The sequence below is a fragment of the Pseudophryne corroboree genome, chromosome 5, assembly GCF_028390025.1.
Source record: "Pseudophryne corroboree isolate aPseCor3 chromosome 5, aPseCor3.hap2, whole genome shotgun sequence".
Lineage (NCBI taxonomy): Eukaryota > Metazoa > Chordata > Amphibia > Anura > Myobatrachidae > Pseudophryne > Pseudophryne corroboree.
The window spans coordinates 66989195-67011607 of record NC_086448.1 but is presented as its reverse complement, the minus strand read 5'-3'; the positions used below and the strand labels follow the sequence as shown (position 1 = coordinate 67011607).

The following is a 22413-nucleotide window of genomic DNA, read 5'->3' as shown; positions in this document are numbered from 1 at the left end:
GTGTAGAGGACCTTTGCTGTGCTAGAACCGGCCCTGTTCACATAACGTACCTCTGGCCACATTGGATGACAATATTTCAGATCTTTCTCCAGTTCCTTTTTCCGCCATTCTTTCCAGAGATTAATTTTGACCTTTGACTGATAGATTTCTTTAAATTCTTCCGCGATCTGATAAAGCGTTAGGCCCAGGGCTATGAAAATGACAATAATTCTCCAGCTGTCCTACAATGACGAGACAAGAAACATAGGACGTCACTCTTGTGCGGCTTATTTGGCATAAAATGCTATTAATATCCCTAACAATGTATTTAAAGTGTGGTTTAACCCAGTAAGTATATGGTTGGCCTGATGGTCTTTCCTATTGTAAAGTGGTCTGTGTGCAAATCACCACAGGACTCTGGAGAACTGCAGAAGTGTGCCTTTACTCACTGCTGAATAATAGATGCAGAATCACTTTATGAATAACAAGTGGATAGGAGTTATGCAACTTCCTGCTGTCCATTGAGGTAACACAAAATATATCTGCACGTATTACTTGGGGCGTATGACAAACTGTCATGATATGGCAGCGTTTAGTGTGAAACCTTTAAATCAGTGTTACAAAAATATAGGGAAAAACGCATTCTAAAGGGCCCTACACACTTAAAGATTATCTGTCCAATGTTTCTGGTTGTAACAAAAATCTGGTAATGTATGGGAGCAAATGACAATTGACCATTTGCTCTCAAATACTGGAAAACAGACAAAAATGGTCTTTTAGACAAATTAGTTAAGTTTCTTTCATTAAACCAATTTATCTGAACAACAGTTTTTGTCTATTTTCTGGATTTTGTGAGCAAATGGTTGATTGTCATTTGCTCCCAGACGTTGCCAGATTTTCTTTCCAATCAGCCAGATTGGACAGATTATCTTTAAGTGTGTAGGGCAGCGTTTTTCAACCGCTGTGCCGCGGCACACTAGTGTGCCGCGAGCGGTTGCTAGGTGTGCCGCTGCCCACCAGAGATGCCCGCTGCCATCACCCGCCGGAAATGCCCGCCGCCTGTCAGAGGAACCTGCCCGGCAGCCACTGCCATCACTTGCTGTCTCGGGCAGCGCTGTCCTCTTCCGCAGGCAGACCTATGGTGACGTGCGTGACTCATAGGTCACGCACGTCACGTAGCCCTGCCGCCCGCCCGCTGCTGTCGGAGTCCCAGTCCCTTCTCAGCGTTATTCGCTGCTCGCACAACAGACTGAGAGGGAGAGATTTTTTTGTGTACAGCAGCAGGTAAAATTAAAATAATGTTTTCATTTATGTGTGCAATTACTGGGGAGAAGAGAGGGAGGGAGGATGTGTGTGTTATTACTGGGGGTGGGGGCTGTGTGTTATTACTGGTGTTGGGAGCTGTGTGTGGTATTACTGGGGGGGGTACAGGCTGTGTGTGGTATTACTTGGGGGGGGGGGGTTGGAGGCAGGCTACAGTATGTGGAATTACAGGGGGGGGCAGGCTGTGTGTGGAACTGCTGGGAGGGAGGTAGGCTATATGCGGAATTGCTGGGGGGAGGTAGGCTATATGTGGAATTACTGGGGGGGGGGCAGGCTGTGTGTGGAACTGCTGGGAGGGAGGTAGGCTATATGCGGAATTGCTGGGGGGAGGTAGGCTATATGTGGAATTACTGGGGGGGGGGGCAGGCTGTGTGTGGAACTGCTGGGAGGGAGGTAGGCTATATGCGGAATTGCTGGGGGGAGGTAGGCTATATGTGGAATTACTGGGGGGGGGCAGGCTGTGTGTGGAACTGCTGGGAAGGAGGTAGGCTATATGCGAAATTGCTGGGGGGGAGGTAGGCTATATGTGAAATTACTGGGGGGGGGGCAGGCTGTGTGTGGAACTGCTGGGAGGGAGGTAGACTATACGCGGTTTTGCTGGGGGGGGGGAGGTAGGCTATATGTGGACTGATGTGCTTTTTTACTTCTGGTGGCCAAAGTTCTTTATTAATGTAGGGACCAATTTTTTTTTATTACAGTGAGGGTGAAAGCATTAGTTTTATTACAGTGTGGGCCAATATATGCTGAGATTTGTTATTATATTTGATTTAAAAAAAAAAACTGATGGTGTGCCTTGGCAATTTTAAAATCTTGTTCAGTGTGCCACGGGTTTCAAAAAGGTTGAAAATCACTAGTGTAGGGCCTATAAGTTGCTCACATTCCTCTTCATTTTGTCTGCTTTTGATGTAATTAAATGATTTTGTGTGAGTACAAGTAGAGATAAATTACACACATTTACAAATCCTCTGGTACATATTAATGTTTCATGTAGGCGTGGGGTTAAAGCCAGAGAGCCGACAACCAGATGTTTGCCCAGTTGTGCACCAAATAAGTAAGGCGATTTAACTTTGTGTTGTTGCACTGGTTGAAGAAAGCAAATAAAAGCTAATACTATTACCTTGTGATAGTGACACAATACCGGAATAGTAAGCGATTTATTTCCACTACTGTGCAGAATGTGCTTATTTAACGTTCAGTTTCCGGAGACTCCACAATGTAATCCCTTCCCTGCTCGCACATGCCATGACATACCTCCGGAAATTTATAAGGGGCATCCACTCTACGCAGGGAGGATGCAATTCCCAGAGCTGTCCATGAAATGATGAATAGAAGATTCAGTGACAGCATTATAGCGATTTTCTTTCTGCAGGGGAAGAGAAGACGGGCTTTCATCTCAAACAGCTGAGAGAGAGATTTGCCCACAGGCACTATCAATTAGCTCAATGAAACGGTCTCAAGGCTTACCTGCCAAACAAATTCCATTTGACTTCAATTAATTTCTGGATAACTGGGTGCATGATAATGTCTAGCTGACGGGATCGGACGATGACTTCCAGCTACAGCAGAATGAGAGAAGCAGAAAGTTGGTGGCACGCACATCATGCACACTAATGGGGTATTTGTGACAGGGCAAAGATTCAACTCCTGCAGTGCAAAACTGCCCCTCATTTCATACAATGCACATAGATTTTGTGCATGAAAATTAAGGCGTCTTTGGGGCATTCCTTGGTGAGCGAGGCCTAGCTTGCCGAATTATGCAACCACATTCATTTTTATGCAACCACATTCATTTTACAAATAAAGGAGTTAAATCATAAATACATCATTGCGGTCCACCCCCATTGATGTAGTTTAGCAATTTGCAACATTATGTCATGGCAGTGGGCCATGATGTGATTCACAGCAAAATGTCTCATTACAGCATCAACGCGCCCCCTCCCTTCACTTGAGAAGTAGGAATGGCACATCGAAAAAAGATATCAGTTGTATTAATGTTGTTAACATTTGTAAAAAAACAATGCTTAGTCCTAATCATTGGTTTGGAAACAACAATGGTTTCCAATGTTTCTACTTGTTTGAAGTAAACTAGCTACTTAACACTCCAAGCAAAGGGATTTGAACACAACATCTCCTATGGGATCAGTACGTAATCCCGCTGGACGAGATCCCGGCAATCGAAATACCGACGCCGGAATTCCGACCACACAATCCCGACAGGGGTGGCAAGCGGAACGCAGCCCCTTGCGGGCTCGCTTCGCTCACCACGCTGCGGGCACGGTGCCTCGCTACACTCGGCACACTTATTTTCTCCCTCTATGGGTGTTGTGGACACCCACGGAGGGAGAATATGTCGGGATTGTGGCGGTCGGGATTGTGACGGTCGGGATTGTGGCGGTCGGGATTCCGGCATCGGTATTTCGACCGCCGGGATCCCGTCCAGCGGGATGTTGACCGCATCCCTCTCCTACACCATATTCATACACTTACATTGTGAGCTATCAGTAAAAGTGTGATTTATGTGCACATTATCAGTCAATTAAATACCCCTGTATTTAAAACACACATTTCTCAGCATTCCATACCCAGGGCTTGAACTCCTCGACCTCATGTACTGCAGTTGGACACCTAACACATGGAGATATTTGCTCCTGCTTAGAAAGCCTTGTCATCTGGGGGTCGTATTTCAGCTTTCTAAGCAGGTGTCTTACTGTAGTATGTGAGGTTGAGAGTTTGAGTCCTGTGTATGGTATGCTGAGAAATGTGAGTTTTAAATACAGGGAGATTAAACTGAGGTGCACATGTCTCCTGTATGTACGGGCTTAGGCGTGGGAGCCAATCGAATAAGCCTGCTTGCCTGACCCCTCACTCCTAATACATTGATAGAACATCGGAAAGAAACTTTCAATGGTGATGAAACATTGGATCCTAACCATTACATGGCTGGCCATCGGAAACAAACCATTGATGGTTGCAATGAAACATCATAATACCCACCTGTATGGAGAAGTGGACAAAAATAGGATTTTAATTACCTACCGGTAAATCCTTTTCTCGTAGTCCGTAGAGGATGCTGGGGTCCACATTAGTACTATGGGGTATAGATGGGTCCCTTGGGAGCCATGGGCACTTTAAGAGTTTAATAGTGTGGGCTGGCTCCTCCCTCTATACCACTCCTACCAGATCCCAGTCTAGAAACTGTGCCCAAGAGACGGACATACTTAGAGAGAAGGAAATACACAGATATTGGTGAGATTCACACCAGCTCACACATAACAAGGCAAACCAGGCCAACCGGGCCTGAACAACCTCATAACAGTACTTAACCAAGTAACAACACAGTACTTAACCAAGTAACAATGCAGTACTGAACCAAGTAACAACTGCAGGAAAACTAAGCGCTGGGCGGGCGCCCAGCATCCTCTATGGGCTACGAGAAAAGGATTTACCGGTAGGTAATTAAAATCCTATTTTCTCTTACGTCCTAGAGGATGCTGGGGCCCACATTAGTACCATGCGGATGTACCAAAGCTCCCAGTACGGAAGGGAGAGCACGGAGGCTCCTGCAGAACTGACTGACCAAACTTTAGGTCCTCAGAGGCCAAAGTATCAAACTTGTAGAACTTAGCAAACGTGTTCGACCCCGACCAAGTAGCCGCTCGGCAAAGCTGTAAAGCCGAGACACCCCGGGCAGCCGCCCAGAAAGAACCCACCTTACGAGTAGAGTGGGCCTTAACAGATTTTGGACACGACAAGCCTGCCATAGAATAAACATGCTTGATAGTGAACCTGATCTAAGCAGACGATTTCTCGCTGGAAGCAGGACACCCAATCTTGTTAGGATCATAAAGGACAAACAGAGAGTCCGACTTTCTGTGACGTGAAGTCCTCTTCACATAAATCCTCAAAGCCCTCACAACATCCAGGGACTTTGAGGTAATTGAGGAGTCAGTAGCCACTGGCACCACAATAGGTTGGTTGATATCAAAAGCCGACACAACCTTTGGAAGAAACTGCTGACGCATCCTGAGCTCAGCTCTATCTTCATGGAAAATCAAATCAAGTAGGGCCTCTTGCAGGACAATGCCCCCAATTCAGACACACGCCTAGCCGAAGCTAGTGCCAACAGTGTGACCGCCTTCTAAGTGAGAAACTTGACCTCAACCTCCTGTAGAGGCTCGAACCAATCCGATTGTAGGACCTGCTTCCTGTAGGATAGCCCTTTCTGTCAGCAAAACTGGTAAGCCTGATTTGAAGAATCTGTGAGGTGGGAGCTCTTGAAATTCCAGTCTGTAACCCTGGGACACAATTTCCTGTACCCAGGGATCCAGGCCGGATGATGCCCAGACGAGACTGAAAAGTCTGAGTCTCGCTCCCACCTGCCCGCTCTCCAGGCTGGGAGGTCCACCGTCATGCTGAGGATTTTGAGGAAACAGAGCCAGCCTTCTGTTCTTGGGAACCTGCAGTTGCTGGATTTTCCCCGAACACCTCTGAAGAAAGTGGTAGGGGCTTTGGACTTCTTAACCTTTGCAGTCCGAAAGGACTGCATAGTAGATGCAGAAAAAGATTTATTCAGTGTCTGAGTGGCTGAGGGAAGAAAGGTTGACTTACCCGCGGTTGCCGTGGAGATCCAAGCATCCAAAGCTTCCGCAAATAGAGCCTGACCTGTGAAGGTTGGGTTCCTCATACTTCTCTTGGATTCCGCATCTGCAGACCATTGGCGCAGCCAGAGTCCCCTGCGTGCCGAGACAGCCATGGAAGACGTCCTTGCATTCAGATGACCCAGGTCCTTCATGGCCTCCACTATGAAACCTGCAGTATCCTGTATGTGACGTAAAAACATTTTAATGTCACTTCTATCCATAGAATGTAATTCCTCTAGTAATGTGCCTGACCACTTTACTATGGCTTTAGAAATCCATGCACAGGTAATAGTGAGCCTTAACGCCACGCCTGAAGCAGTGTATATGGATTTGAGCGTAGTCTCAATCTTGCGGTCTGCCGATTCTTTCAAAGCGGTAGACCCAGGGACCGGAAAACAACCTTTTTAGGCAGTCTAGATACAGAAGCGTCTACTACAGGGGGGTTTTCCTACTTTTTCCTATCCTCCTCAGGAAAGGGAAAAGCCACAAGAACCCTCTTTGGGATCTGGAATTTTTTCTCCGGGTTTTCCCAGGATTTTTCAAATAATGCGTTTAATTCCTTAGAAGCAGGAAATGTCAGGGAGGCTCTCTTATTTTCTGTAAAGTAAGCCTCCTCTACCTGTTCAGGTACTTTGTCAGTAATGTGTAACACATCCCTAATTGCCTCAATCATGAGCTGCACCCCTTTTGCAAGGGATCCCTCACCCGACATCCTGAAATCTGGGATATCATTCCCTCAATTGAAGCCACCCACAACGGTTCGGATTCAGAAGGCTGAGACATGACATTACATTCCTGAGTACATGGAATGGATTCCTCTGGGGAAGATACATACTCTGCAGCACAAGACATAGAGTCCCTGGACACGGTAATGTGAGAAATATGTACACATACACACACACACACAGGAAAATGTCAGACACAGTTTCCCCCCAGGTACCTTCAGAGAGATACAGAGTTAATGGAGCCAGCACCCACACAGCGCCCCAGTAGGCAGTTATATCATAAAAGCCTGGTGCTAACTGTGCAACCTTAATAGACTACACAGTGTAAAATAGTGACTAACATAACACTCCCCCCCCCCCCCCCCCTTCTATTACCCCCTGGTACCACACAGGATAGCTGGAGTTATGTGGAGGGTCAGCGTTCCCTGTCAGCGTCTCTGTGTAGGATCTGTAGGGAGAAAATGGTGCTGGTGAGCTGCTGGATCCGCTCTGAGGAGAAGCTCCGCCCCCTGTGCCTAACTCAAATAAAAAATAATAAAACTAGAAAAACTCCTATGGAGCTCCCGTAGCTGTGACCGGCTCCACCGGGCACATTTTCTAAATTGGGTCTGGTAGGAGGGGCATAGAGGGAGGAGCCCTCCCACACTATTAAACTCTTAAAGTGCCCATGGCTCCCAAGGGTACTAATGTGGACCCCAGCATCCTCTAGGACATAAGAGAAAGTGTTGTCTACTTTCCTGGCGAGAACTCCCTCAAGTTTATCAGCTTGACAACAGGCGCAAGTGACACAACATCAGATGCTTGGTGTCACAAATTACGTTTGTGGGACTGAAGAATTGGTTAGTAAATACAGCATAATAATAAAAATCTAGTATAACATGGTGTGGAATCTAAGCACTCTAGGTGTCCATATAAGGGAATGTAATGTAGTACGGCTTTGGGTGTATAAATAAATGAGCAATGAAAAAGTTGCAGTTTGTTAAGCTTAGCTTATGTTAAGTTGATAATGTTGTTGTGAAAAATGGACGTTTAGGAAAGTAATTACAGGTTGAGTATCCCTTATCCAAAATGCTTGGGACCAGAGGTATTTTGGATATCGGATTTTTCCGTATTTTGGAATACAGGTTGAGTATCCCATATCCAAATATTCCGAAATACGGAATATTCCGAAATACGGACTTTTTAGAGTGAGAGTGAGATAGTGAAACCTTTGTTTTTTGATGACTCAATGTACACACACTTATTTTAAAACACAAGTTATTAACAATATTGTATTAAATGACCTTCAGGCTGTGTGTATAAGGTGTATATGAAACATAAATTAATTGTGTGAATATAGACACACTTTGTTTAATGCACAAATTTGTAAAAAAATATTGGCTAAAATGACCTTCAGGCTGTGTGTATAAGGTGTATATGAAACATAAATGTCTTCTGTGCTTAGACTTGGGTCCCATCACCATGATATCTCATTATGGTATGCAATTATTCCAAAATACGGAAAAATCCGATATCCAAAATACCTCTGGTCCCAAGCATTTTGGATAAGGGAGACTCAACCTGTAATTGCATACCATAATGAGATATCATGGTGATGGGACCTAAATCTAAGCACATAATGCATTTATGTTACATATACACCTTATACACACAGCCTGAAGATCATTTTAGCCAATATTTTTTGTGACTTTGTGCAGTGAACAAAGTGTGTGTACATTCACACAATTCATTTATGTTTCATATACACCTTATGCACACAGTCTGAAGGTAATTTAATACAATATTTTTAATAACTTTGTGTATTAAACAAAGTTTGTGTACATTGAGCCATCAAAAAAACAAAGGTTTCACTATCTCACTCTCACTCAAAAAAGTCTGTATTTCGGAATATTTCGTATTTCGGAATATTTGGATATGGGATACTCAATCTGTATAAGTGCATAAAAGCACAGTATTGTGACAGAGGTAATGCTGCCTTCTTACAGCCATTCTGTGATGGAAAAAGTACATTATCACCCACAGAAATTACCCAGACAATGACCATAAAATGGTTTGGAAGTGATGATGTGTGGAAAATGAAGAAACCAGAACAGTGCAAATTATACATTGTATCTGGACGAATGAAACAGATTTCATATTTTTCTTATAATGTATTTATTATTATAGGTTCTTTCAGAAGTGTGTAAGTGCAGCAGTTGCATGTGTGCGTCTGTTGTGAATGAACAAATCAGAATCTGAAAGTGTACCAGCCATGGATAAGGCCAAACACTGGATAATCTTAATATTAGACAGGTTTCATTTGAATGCATTTTCTGGAATGATTCCGTACGAAATCCCTGCAATTGGGATCCCGACAGAACACTGTCAGCGGGGATCCCGACAGATCGCAGTAAGTATTTTTACCCTACCCCTAATTCTAACCCGCCCCTCCTGCAACCTAACACTAATTGTCACCTCCCCAGCAGCCTAACTCTAACCCTTCCCTTAATGCCTAACTCTACCAACAAGGTTAGTGCTTACAGTACCTTTGGGATCCCGCTGGCGGCGGTGAGGGGGTCCGCTCGTGGCGGCGGGACGCCGCTACAGCGGGTCGCTCTTGCTGAGCCGTTGCTAGGAGACCAGAGGCAGTGAGCAATGTGGCTTTGCAGAAAGGTCTGCATTACTGGGCGCCGCCATGTTGGAGACCAAGTTTTAAGCATAGTTCCTGTTTCCTGTTTCTTCCAGCCAATCCAGGGGAAGCTCTCCCTATAAAAGGGGGCTGGTTTAGGACAGGGGCGCCAGTGCTTCAAGTTACAACCCTGTTGTAGGTGCTTTAACCTGTGCTCCCAGGATCCTTGTCGTATTCTGGTTACTCCTGCTCCTGCTTGGTCGGTTCCCTATTGCTGCTGCAGTCCTGCCGTTCCTAACCTGCTACTGCCTGTGGAAGCGCTCCTGGAAAACCCGGTCCAGTAAGACTCTTTGGGCACAGTCGGCCCCGGGTCTTCTGCCTCGTCTTTCAAGCCACACTCCACAGATCTACTTCACCAGCCACGTCTTTGTACCACCGACCACAACCTGCAGATTGTTATCTTCATCCTCATCCTCCAAACCACAGTCCACAGTCCTTGTCTCCAGCCACGTATTCAACTACCATCCACAGTTCCACAGTTCATCATCTACAGTCTCGTCTTTCATATCACAGTCCACAGTTCTTTACCTCCAGCCACGTCTTTTAACCACCATCCACAGTTCCGCAGTTCATTATTCACAACCTCGTCTTTCAAGCCACAACCTGCAGTTCTTTATCTGCAACTACGTTCTTTAACCATCGAGCTCCAGCCACAGTTCTCTACCTCAGCCCTGTACATAATAAATACTATTTATTGACTTTCAACCCCGCCTACGTTCTTCATTGCTCCGTGTCCCATGCAAAGGAACTATATCCAACCCCCTCATCTTGTTCACCCACAGCCATCTACCTCCTCGGGCAAGTCTCAGCTGCCGGATCCTCAAACTTTGCTAGACGTGACACACGTGGATCGTTAATTATGAAAAAGTTCAAAATAATAATTTTTTGAAAAACTCATGTCGACCTTTTGACCTGTCGACCTAGCACATGTCGACTTAGAAAACCTGTCGACCTTCCAACCCTGTCGACCTAATGACTGTCGACCTACAGTGGTCGACCTAAACATTGTCGAACTAGACAGTGTCGATCTTCAGACCGGATCCCATTTATCCACCCCTCTTACCAAAACTTGTGATGAAACAGCCGATTCCACATGATTTCCTTAGGTATTGGGGCTATTTAACAACAGACTAAGGAAGGAGAGATCAGAAACACGTCTCCAGCATAAGGTTGGGGGGGGGTCTATTTATAAGTTAGTATTTGCAGGATATTCGCCAATAACACCCATTTTTACTTTTACACTTCGCATGGATTGGGTCCTATGGGGGTCATTCCGAGTTGATCGCTCGCTGGCATTTTTCGCAGTGCAGAGAACAGGTTACTACTGCGCACGCGTATGCACCGCAATGCGCAGGCGCGTCGTACGGGTACAAATAGCATCATTTCTGGGCGATGGATTTAAAGAAGAATCCATTTGCACAGCCGATCACAAGGAGATTGACAGGAAGAGGGCGTTTGTGGGTGTCAACTGCCTGTTTTCAGGGAGTGTTTGGAAAAACGCAGGCGTGTCCAAGCATTTGCAGGGCGAGTGTCTGACGTAAATTCCGGTGCCAAAAAGACTGAAGTGATCGCACGGGCTGAGTAAGTCCAGAGCTACTCAGAAACTGCAAAAAAACGTTTTCGTCCCACTCGGCTGCACACGCGTTCGCACACTTGCAAAGCGAAAATACACTCCCACGTGGGCGGCGACTATGCTTTTGCACGGCTTCTAAAAGTAGCTAGCGAGCGATCAACTCGGAATGACCCCCTATCAGAGCCCCAGTGTTTGCATATGTATAATAGTACACCCAGGCAAATTTAATTTCTTATTGGCTCAAATAGCAACGATAAGAAATTATAATCAGTGTTGGGTCCAGGACTTGATAATTAGTAAATATGCCTTTTAATAATAATGCAGACCTCAGACCCATTTATTCTCAAAGGAGACTCTGGTCTGTCCCTATTTACTAAGCTTGGAAAAGCAAAGCCCCACTAGCTAACACCATCTTCATATAGCGTCAGCTATTGTCAGTCCTAAAGACGCCCTAACATTCCAGGTTTTAGGCATATCCATGATTGTGCACAGATGGTTTAATCAAAATAAATAAGCTACTTATAAAGTCACCTGTTTACAAGCATAGGTATGGATAAAATTTGGATTGTTAGGGTGCCTTGAGAACAGAGTTTGGAAACCATTAGGCTACGGTGTCACTTTTTTTTTTTTCTGAGCTCAATGTTTAGAATAAAACAAACAATTCAGACCTGATTGCTAGCAGGCGATTTTTGCACTGCTGCGATCATATAGTCGCCGCCTACAGGGGGAGTGTATTTTAGCTGTGCAAGTGTGCGATCGCATGTGTAGCAGAGCTGTACAAACAGATCTTGTGCAGTCAGGAGCCCTCCCTGCAAACGCATGGACACGCCTGCGTTTTCCCAAATACTCCCAGAAAACGGTCAGTTGCCACCCACAAACGGCTTCTTCCTGTCAGTCACCTTGCGAACGCCGGTGCAAATGGATCCATCGCACAAACCCATCGATGAGCAGCGATCCGCTTTGTACCCGTGCAACGCGCTTGCGCATTGCGGTGCATACACATGTGCAGTTTAGACCTGATCGTCTGCTGTATGAAAATGCAGCCTAGCGATCAGGTCTGAATTCAGGGGCGTAAGTTTGTCCCAGTTGTCCGGAGGCAAAAAAAATATTAGTGCCCCCCCATACATACATATATATACATATTTGCTCCTGCATAGCAAGCCTGCAGATTATAACTACTGTATATGAAGCTACTACAAAACCGTTGCAACTAGGCAGATCTATGCAGGGGTCCAGCCACACCCTACATAGATCTGCTCAGTCACTCACAATGCTGATTATTTCTCTGACAATTAATTTGCAAGTGTCATATCCAGGATTACAACCTATTACACTGGAATCATGCACCTTACTGGTGGAGATATCTGCTCTTGCATAGGAAGTATGAGAATTCTAGCTACAGTTTATGAAGTTACTTGTAATTGTCTGAGAAATAACTTCATATAGTTAGAATTCTCATGCTTCCTTTATAGGAGCAAATAGCTTCATCAGTAAGGTGTCTGCTACCTGTGTATCTATAATAAAGAGGGTGTGATTTGTAAGGTGCAGTGACTAGTGGGGAAGTCGGCTACGGAAGAGATACCGGCTGCTGTCAATTAACTGAACCCATAGAACAGGAGGAGAGGTGCCCCCCTTCAGAGCAGGAGCCCGGCGGCAGATGACTCCGTTGCCTCCCAGAGTTCTGCCTCTGCCGCCACGGTATTATCTTTGTGGAGTTTGCCTGTTGTCCCTGTGTTAGGGTTCCATCTGAGAGCTTCAGATAACCCTCACAGTCCAAGAACATACTGGTAGGTTAATCAGCGTTTCACAAAACGAACCTATGTGTATGGTATTTTAATATACATAAAGAATGATTCACTCAGACCTGGCCGCGGCAGCCGTTTTCCGTGTTATTTATGCCTGCATTGAAAGGCCACTGCCGTGGGACTCCGGAGGGGTAAGTATACTCTATGGGGGCAGTGTGGTTCCCCCCAGACCCAGGGGCCCGTGTGCCCCGCAGACACGGCACCCATTATAGAAACTCTTTGTCAGTGGTTTTAATGTTATGGCTAATAGGTCCCAGTGGCAGAGCTTCCTCACCGGCAGTGTCAATGGGCCCCCACCGTTCAGTACCCCCCTCCCACCGTCATAAGAGGACCCCGCTATTTTAAGCATGTGCGCTGCAGGGGAGTCAGATGTAACATGTGCAGAGAGAGTTAGATTTGGGTGGGGTGTGTTCAAACTGAAATCTAAATTGCAGTGTAAAATTAAAGCAGCCAGTATTTACCCTGCACAGAAACAAAATAACCCACTTAAATCTAACTCTCTCTGCACATGTTATATCTGCCCCACCTGCTGTGCACATGGTTTTGCCCAACTGCTAACAAATTTGCTGCTGCGATCAACTCAGAATTACCCCCAATGGGGGTAATTCAGTAAAAATAAGCCTTATAGACAGGAGAGGAGGAAAGAGAGAGAGATAGAAAAAGAAAAAAAACCTGATCAGACCTGATCATAGCAGCAAATTTGTTAGCAGTTGGGTAAATCCATGTGCACTGCAGGTGTGGCAGATGTAACATGTGCAGAGAGAGTTAGATTTGGGTGGGTTATATTGTTTCTGTGCAGGGTAAATACTGGCTGCTTTATTTTTACACTGCTATTTAGATTTCAGTTCGAACACACCCCACCCAAATCTACTCTCTCTGCACATGTTACATCTGCCCCACCTGCAGTGCACATGGTTTTGCCCAACTGCTAACAAAGTTGCTGCTGTGATCAACTGTGAAATAGGCCCAATCAGAGGGCTTGCCTCAATGGGTCAGAGCGGTTTTGGTGGCACAAGAGGGACCTGCACATGGCAGGTGGTCTTATTGTTATGGCTGACGAGTTTACATTCTCTTGTGAACATTAGCACAAATGGGGCAAACTTGTCTACTTTTGAAAAAGCATTCCAGGGAGATTGTGCAAGCAACACCTATGAGCGCACGTGTGCTGCTGCGTCTGAGAGGCGTGTCATAATATTGATTTACACGCAGTTGTTATACAGTTTGGCATATATATTGACCATGAGAAACCTTATTTGAAAATGCATGTAGGTCATGGTTGGCGACTTTCTGACTGCCATCTACAGGAGAGGGCAGCCAGGTTGGGCAGTACGGATTGGTGTATCGCATCATAGGGGCGGGGCTAGGCATAAGAGGCAGTACAGGGCGTGGTGGCAGCAATTGAGATTACCAGCATTGTACAGCGGGGGATGTAGTTACGATATCACGATTCAGCAGCTGGCTTTGGGAGGCTTGCCCACTTTTCCGGGAGTGCCACTGCCATAAACATATATCTCAGTTCTAGAAAATTTCTGCCTTACAGCTCCTATGATAACACAGAGAGGTGGGTCCAGAATTAAAGATTGCAAGCCCAAAAGAACAGGAGAAAAATAAGGAGGAAAAGATCTCTGGAACAAATGGCTAACATTACTCGGGGGAAGAAGATTATTTCTGTATTAGTGAATCAGCTTAAATTCACAGAGTTTTGTCTGATGACTGAAATCTGATGCATCAATGTTTTACTGCATGTTCAGCTGGGGAATTAGCAATTAATTCCTGCCCACTCTTCACACCCTCATGATTATATGTTAACGTGGGTTTTGCTTGGTGTTAATTTCAAAATATCACATTGCCTAACACCGTCTGTCTGGAATATAAATGCAGCAGAAGGCTGCGTTGTGGATATTGGAGAGTTCCAAGTACAAAACATATGAGGCCTGAATAAAACATGCCTATTCTTTAAAACATCATAGGCAATCGTGGGGGGAGGGAATGGGGGAATTAGGTGGGGGGTCCTGGTTGCCCACATCCAGAAACAAACAAAAACATACAGCTCAAACAAGCTGTGCCGACTGCCCTGTATATGTCTGCTATTATACAGAACATACATTACCTTTTGTATGAGGCAGACTATGGGGGGTATTCAATTAGTGCCCTTTTTTCAACCAGTCGAAAAAAATGTCACTTTTCGCCTATCTTTAGGTCGAATTTACATTCGACCTATTCAATTAAAGTGCCGTTTTTTTCAACTATTTGAAAAACCCGCATGGGTGAAAACCATGTGGATCGGCAAATTCGCCGTCGAACCTCGTGTTTTGTCGAATTTGTGTGCGTTTTTCCATGTCGATACGACAAAAAAAAGCGAGAAGGCATGGGCGAAAAGTGATTCAAAAACGGACGAAAACACCCGCAATTGAATACACTTAGGTCGAATAAGTGCCATTTTTCCGGCTAGCCGAAGAAAATGGCACTAATTGAATATCCCCCTATGTGGTTGATTCAGAGTTGGATGCAGTTAGCACAGTAGCTGTGTAGAAATATGGTAATGCTGCAGGAGGCGTCATGTAAATAGACGTCTTCTGACGGCTTCTGTGATCCAATGCGGCTTCCGAAGAAGCAGCATCTGTTAATATGCGTGAACCCTCAGGTTAATCAGGATGCCCGGCGTAATCGTTTATCAGAGGCCAAGAAATCTGCGTCAGAAGACACACACCCTAGCCTCAACACACATACAAAATGGGGCCGACAATCCCCCATTTTGTAAAATGCTCGTCATCACCTCCCCCGCCCCTAAATGGCTGCAGCATGTTAATTGTGGTGCAGCTTAGGTGGCCCTGTGAACGTCGTTGGATCCACTGATCTGCATATATGCAGCTCTAACCCTGTGCATGTGCAGACCAGTAACCATTGGAGTAACAACTGCATAGTAGAAGTAGCAAGGCCCCTAGCACCATAAATTATAAAGAGTGATGTGTGAGAATATGGCTGCATGCGATGGGGCAGTGTCATGATGTGAACAATGGAGGCAGCAGGAAGCCACAGACTGAGAGTAATATAGTGGAAGGAGCAGGGTCCTCAGCAGCACAGAGTATATCAAGATATGAGTGATGTGTTAGAGGACAGGGCTGCATGTGACAGGGGCAGTGCCATGATGTGAGGAGGGGAATGAAGGCAGCAGGAAGCCACAGACTGAGAGTTATATAGTGAAAGGAGCAGGATCCACAGCAGCACAGGGTATATCAGGAGATGAGTGATGTGTTATAGAGGACAGGGCTGCATGTGACAGAGACAGTGACATTATGTGAGGAGGGGAATGGAGGCAGGAGGAAGCCACAGACTGGGAGTTATGTAGTGAAAGGAGCAGGATCCCCAGCAGCACAGAGTGTATTAGGAGATGAGTGATGTGTTAGTGAGGAGATGGCTGCATGTGACAGGGACAGTGACATGATGTGAGGAGGAGAATGGAGGCAGCAGGAAGCCACAGACTGGGAGTTATATAGTGAAAGGAGCAGAATCCCCAGCAGCACAGAGTGTATTAGGAGATGAGCAGGGCCGAAACTAGGGTTTCTGTCACCCCTGGCAAGACAGTCATTTGGCGCCCCCCCGTGATAAAGAAATACATCCTCCCATATATGTACACACCATCAATAATACACAGTACGGTACATATCTACACAGCCCCTGAATATACACATACTACCAAAATTAACATATATACGTGCCCCTGTATATACACATACCCCAATATACTGTGATTAAATACACCGCTCCTATACATACAAATGAACTGCTCCAACACATGCACACACACAGGGGTTACACTGCACTGCTCCAACACATGCACACACACAAAGGGTTACACTGCACTGCTCCAAAACACATACACACAGGGTTACACTGCACTGCTCCAACACACACACACGGTTACACTTCACTGCTCAAGTACACACACAGGGTTACACTGCACTGCTCCAGCAGACACACACTGGGTAACACTGAACTGCTCCAGCAAATGCACACACACACACACACGGTTACACTGCACTGCTCCAACACACATACACACACACACAGGGTTACACTGCACTGCTCCAACACACATACATACAGGGTTACACTGCACTGCTCCAACACACATACATACAGGGTTACACTGCACTGCTCCAACACACATACATACAGGGTTACACTGAACTGTTCAAGCACACATACACACAGGGTTACACTGCACTGCTTCAACATACACACACAGGGTTACACTGCACTGCTTCAACATACACACACAGGGTTACACTGCACTGCTCCAACACATGCACACACACATAGGGTTACACTGCACTGCTCCAACACACATACACACACACACACAGGGTTACACTGCACTGCTCCAACACACATACATACAGGGTTACACTGCACTGCTCCAACACACATACATACAGGGTTACACTGAACTGTTCAAGCACACATACACACAGGGTTACACTGCACTGCTTCAACACACACACACACACACACACACACACACACACACACTCAGGGTTACACTGCACTGCTCACACACATTAGGTTAAAGTACACTGCACAAACATATTGTACATAGCTGCCCGCCTCTCCCTACCTACTTTTACTGCTGATCTGCTGTGTCAGTCCTCTCCATTTCCGAAGCGCGCTGTCACAGTCCCACACACAGCGCTGGTAGAAGCGACAGCTGTGTTACTTTCCGGGTCGATAGCGGGAAGCAGCTCTGACTATCCTTTACGGAAGCGTCCAGGCGCAGCGGAGTGGGACGGCGCGTCTTCAACCCTGCGCCGTCCTGCACTGTTCGTTCCCGCTTACTACCTCGCGCCGGCGCCCTCTCCTTTTCCGCGCCCAGGTCGCGTGCCCCCCTAGCCCCCCCCTAGTTGCGGCTCTGAGATGAGTGATGTGTTAGTGAGGAGATGGCTGCATGTGACAGGGAAAGATACATGATGTGAGGAGGAGAATGGAGGCAGCAGGAAGCCACAGACTGGGAGCTATATAGTGAATGAGCAGGGTCTCCCAGCAGCACAGAGTAGAGATGTGAGGATCCAGACACACTAATGGTAAAAAATGGTTGTGTCTAATAGATACTGAAATTGCCTTTATTGTACAACGGACAATTGCTCATGATGTGTGTTAACTCATATATACATAGAAATGTACATTTGATGTAAGATAAGGTCATGCTTTAATAAAAGAACATTTTTGGAAAAAATAACTTGTGTCAAACATAAAATATAAATTTGATATCTGATTTATGAATGTATTCAAAAAAATTACACATTTCAATTATACAGTATTTACTTTGCACTAGTTAAAGACAACTATGTATTGGTGAGACACTGCTGACATTGGCCCTCATTCCGAGTTGTTCACTCGCTAGCAGATTTTAGCAGCATTGCACACGCTAAGCCGCCGCCCTCTGGGAGTGAATCTTAGCTTAGCAGAATTGCGAACGAAAGATTAGCAGAATTGTGAATAGAAAATTCTTAGCAGTTTCTGAGTAGCTCGAGACTTACTCCTACACTGCGATCAGCTCAGCCCGTTTAGTTCCTGGTTTGACGTCACAAACACGCCCTGCGTTCGGCCAGCCACTCCCCCATTTCTCCAGCCACTCCCCTGTTTTATCCTGGCACGCCTGCGTTTTTCCGCACACTTCCAGAAAATGGGCAGTTTCCACCCAGAAACACCCACTTCCTGTCAATCACACTCCGATCACTTAAACAATGAAAATTCTTCGTTCGGACGTGAGTAAATCTACTAAGTTTTGTGCTAAAATACTTAGCGCATGCGCACTGCGTACCATGCGCATTTTTGCCTTAATCGCTCTGTTGCGAAAATCGGCAACGAGCGAACAACTCGGAATGACCCCCCTTGCTTCATATACTATTTATTCTTATTTTTTTAAGCTACTTACTGGAGACTTGGCTTGCGTTCCATGGAAACCTGGTTTAAAGGAATCAACAAACGCTTGTTAGATAAAACAAATCTGTCATATTAAATAGACAGTAACAATAATCCAATAAATATGCCTTAAGAATTCATGAGGAGCTGAAAGAATAACACAAACACTTTATAGGAGGGAGGAGTGGTCTTCAAGGCTGATCTATCTCATGGAAGTGCACATGAATACATTATTTATGACAGGGACAATTATTATTATTTTATGGCACCATAAGGTCTGCAGTCATGAAGTCACCAATAAAAATAAGATTTTACTCACCGGTAAATCTATTTCTCGTAGTCCGTAGTGGATGCTGGGAACTCCGAAAGGACCATGGGGAATAGCGGCTCCGCAGGAGACTGGGCACAACTAAAGAAAGCTTTTAGGTCACCTGGTGTGCACTGGCTCCTCCCACTATGACCCTCCTCCAAGCCTCAGTTAGGACACTGTGCCCGGACGAGCTGACATAATAAGGAAGGATTTTGAATTCCGGGTAAGACTCCTACCAGCCACACCAATCACACCGTATAACTCGTGATACTATACCCAGTTTAACAGTATGAAAACAACTGAGCCTCTCAACAGATGGCTCAACAATAACCCTTTAGTTAACAATAACTATGTACAAGTATTGCAGACAATCCGCACTTGGGATGGGCGCCCAGCATCCACTACGGACTACGAGAAATAGATTTACCGGTGAGTAAAATCTTATTTTCTCTGACGTCCTAGTGGATGCTGGGAACTCCGAAAGGACCATGGGGATTATACCAAAGCTCCCAAACGGGCGGGAGAGTGCGGATGACTCTGCAGCACCGAATGAGAGAACTCAAGGTCCTCCTCAGCCAGGGTATCAAATTTGTAGAATTTTGCAAACGTGTTTGCCCCTGACCAAGTAGCAGCTCGGCAAAGTTGTAAAGCCGAGACCCCTCGGGCAGCCGCCCAAGATGAGCCCACCTTCCTTGTGGAATGGGCTTTTACTGATTTAGGATGCGGCAGTCCAGCCGCAGAATGCGCCAGCTGAATTGTGCTACAAATCCAGCGAGCAATAGTCTGCTTAGAAGCAGGAGCACCCAGTTTGTTGGGTGCATACAGGATAAATAGCGAGTCAGTTTTCCTGACTCTAGCCGTCCTGGAAACATAAATTTTCAAGGCCCTGACTACGTCCAGTAACTTGGAATCCTCCAAGTCCCTAGTAGCCGCAGGCACCACAATAGGTTGGTTCAAGTGAAAAGCTGATACCACCTTAGGGAGAAACTGGGGACGAGTCCTCAATTCCGCCCTATCCATATGGAAAATCAGATAAGGGCTTTTACATGACAAAGCTGCCAATTCTGACACAAGCCTGGCTGAAGCCAAGGCCAATAACATGACCACTTTCCACGTGAGATATTTTAGATCCACGGTTTTAAGTGGCTCAAACCAATGTGATTTTAAGAAACTCAACACCACGTTGAGATCCCAAGGTGCCACTGGAGGCACAAACGGGGGCTGAATATGCAGCACTCCTTTCACAAACGTCTGAACTTCAGGTAGTGAAGCTAGTTCTTTCTGGAAGAAAATCGACAGAGCCGAGATCTGTACCTTAATGGAGCCTAATTTCAGGCCCATAGTCACTCCTGCTTGTAGGAAATGCAGAAATCGACCTAGTTGAAATTCCTCTGTTGGGGCCTTTTTGGCCTCACACCAAGCAACATATTTCCGCCATATGCGGTGATAATGCTTTGCAGTTACATCTTTCCTGGCTTTAATCAGCGTAGGAATGATTTCCTCCGGAATGCCCTTTTCCTTCAGGATCCGGCGTTCAACCGCCATGCCGTCAAACGCAGCCGCGGTAAGTCTTGGAACAGACAGGGCCCCTGCTGCAGCAGGTCCTGTCTGAGCGGCAGAGGCTATGGGTCCTCTGAGATCATCTCTTGAAGTTCCGGGTACCACGCTCGTCTTGGCCAATCCGGAACCACGAGTATTGTTCTTACTCCTCGTTTTCTTATTATTCTCAGTACCCTTGGTATGAGAGGCAGAGGAGGGAACACATAAACTGACTGGTACACCCACGGTGTCACTAGAGCGTCCACAGCTATCGCCTGAGGGTCCCTTGGCCTGGCGCAATATCTCTCTAGTTTTTTGTTTAGGCGGGACGCCATCATGTCCACCTGTGGTCGTTCCCATCGATTTACAATCAGCGTGAAGACTTCTGGATGAAGTCCCCACTCTCCCGGGTGGAGGTCGTGCCTGCTGAGAAAGTCTGCTTCCCAGTTGTCCACTCCCGGAATGAACACTGCTGACAGTGCTAGTACGTGATTTTCCGCCCATCGGAGAATCCTTGTGGCTTCTGCCATTGCCATCCTGCTTCTTGTGCCGCCCTGTCGATTTACATGGGCGACTGCCGTGATGTTGTCTGACTGGATCAGTACCGGCTGGTGTAGAAGCAGGGATTTTGCCTGACTTAGGGCATTGTAAATGGCCCTTAGTTCCAGAATATTTATGTGTAGGGAAGTCTCCTGACTCGACCATAGTCCTTGGAAGTTTCTTCCCTGTGTGACTGCCCCCCAGCCTCGAAGGCTGGCATCCGTGGTCACCAGGACCCAGTCCTGTATGCCGAATCTGTGGCCCTCTAGAAGATGAGCACTCTGCAGCCACCACAGCAGAGACACCCTGGTTCTTGGAGACAGGGTTATTAGGCGATGCATCTGAAGATGCGATCCGGACCATTGGTCCAACAGGTCCCACTGAAAGATTCTGGCATGGAACCTGCCGAAAGGAATTGCTTCGTAAGAAGCCACCATCTTTCCCAGGACCCGCGTGCAGTGATGCACCGATACCTGTTTTGGTTTCAGGAGGTCTCTGACTAGAGATGACAGCTCCTTGGCTTTCTCCTCCGGGAGAAACACTTTTTTCTGGACTGTATCCAGAATCATACCCAGGAACAGTAAACGTGTCGTCGGAACCAGCTGTGATTTTGGAATATTCAGAATCCAACCGTGCTGGTGTAGCACCTCCTGAGATAGTGCTACTCCCACCAACAACTGCTCCTTGGACCTCGCCTTTATTAGGAGATCGTCCAAGTACGGGATAATTAAAACTCCCTTTCTTCGAAGGAGTATCATCATTTCCGCCATTACCTTGGTAAACACCCTCGGTGCCGTGGAGAGTCCAAACGGCAGCGTCTGGAATTGGTAATGGCAATCCTGTACCACAAATCTGAGGTACTCCTGGTGAGGATAGTAAATGGGGACATGCAGGTAAGCATCCTTGATGTCCAGGGATACCATGTAATCCCCCTCGTCCAGGCTTGCAATAACCGCCCTGAGCGATTCCATCTTGAACTTGGATTTTTTTATGTATGTGTTCAAGGATTTCAAATTTAAAATGGGTCTCACCGAACCGTCCGGTTTCGGTACCACAAACAGTGTGGAATAGTAACCCCGTCCTTGTTGAAGTAGGGGCACCTTGATTATCACCTGCTGGGAATACAGCTTGTGAATTGCCGCTAGCACAGCCTCCCTGTCTGAAGGAGTAATCGGCAAGGCAGATTTTAGGAACCGGTGGGGTGGAGACGCCTCGAATTCCAGTTTGTACCCTTGAGATACTATTTGCAGGATCCAGGGATCCACCTGTGAGCGAGCCCACTGATCGCTGAAATTTTTGAGGCGGCCCCCCACCGTACCTGGCTCCGTCAATATTTTCTGACAGGGAATCTGACCACGCAGCGGCAGCACTGCACATCCATGCTGACGC

General features: G+C 46.2%; 1 protein-coding gene across 8 annotated transcripts in view; it reads right to left on the bottom strand.

Annotated features, from left to right (window-relative positions):
- Positions 1-22413, bottom strand: part of LOC134927192 (transient receptor potential channel pyrexia-like) — a 513867-nt gene that overhangs the window by 173446 nt on the left and 318008 nt on the right. For all 8 annotated transcript variants that reach the window (XM_063921321.1, XM_063921322.1, XM_063921327.1 and 5 more), the window contains 4 exons: positions 18649-18677; positions 2767-2858; positions 2554-2665; positions 51-221 (listed from right to left, as the gene is read on the bottom strand). In XM_063921321.1, coding sequence (XP_063777391.1) covers positions 51-221; positions 2554-2665; positions 2767-2858; positions 18649-18677 — 404 coding nt within the window. The remainder of the gene's footprint in view (positions 1-50; positions 222-2553; positions 2666-2766; positions 2859-18648; positions 18678-22413) is intronic.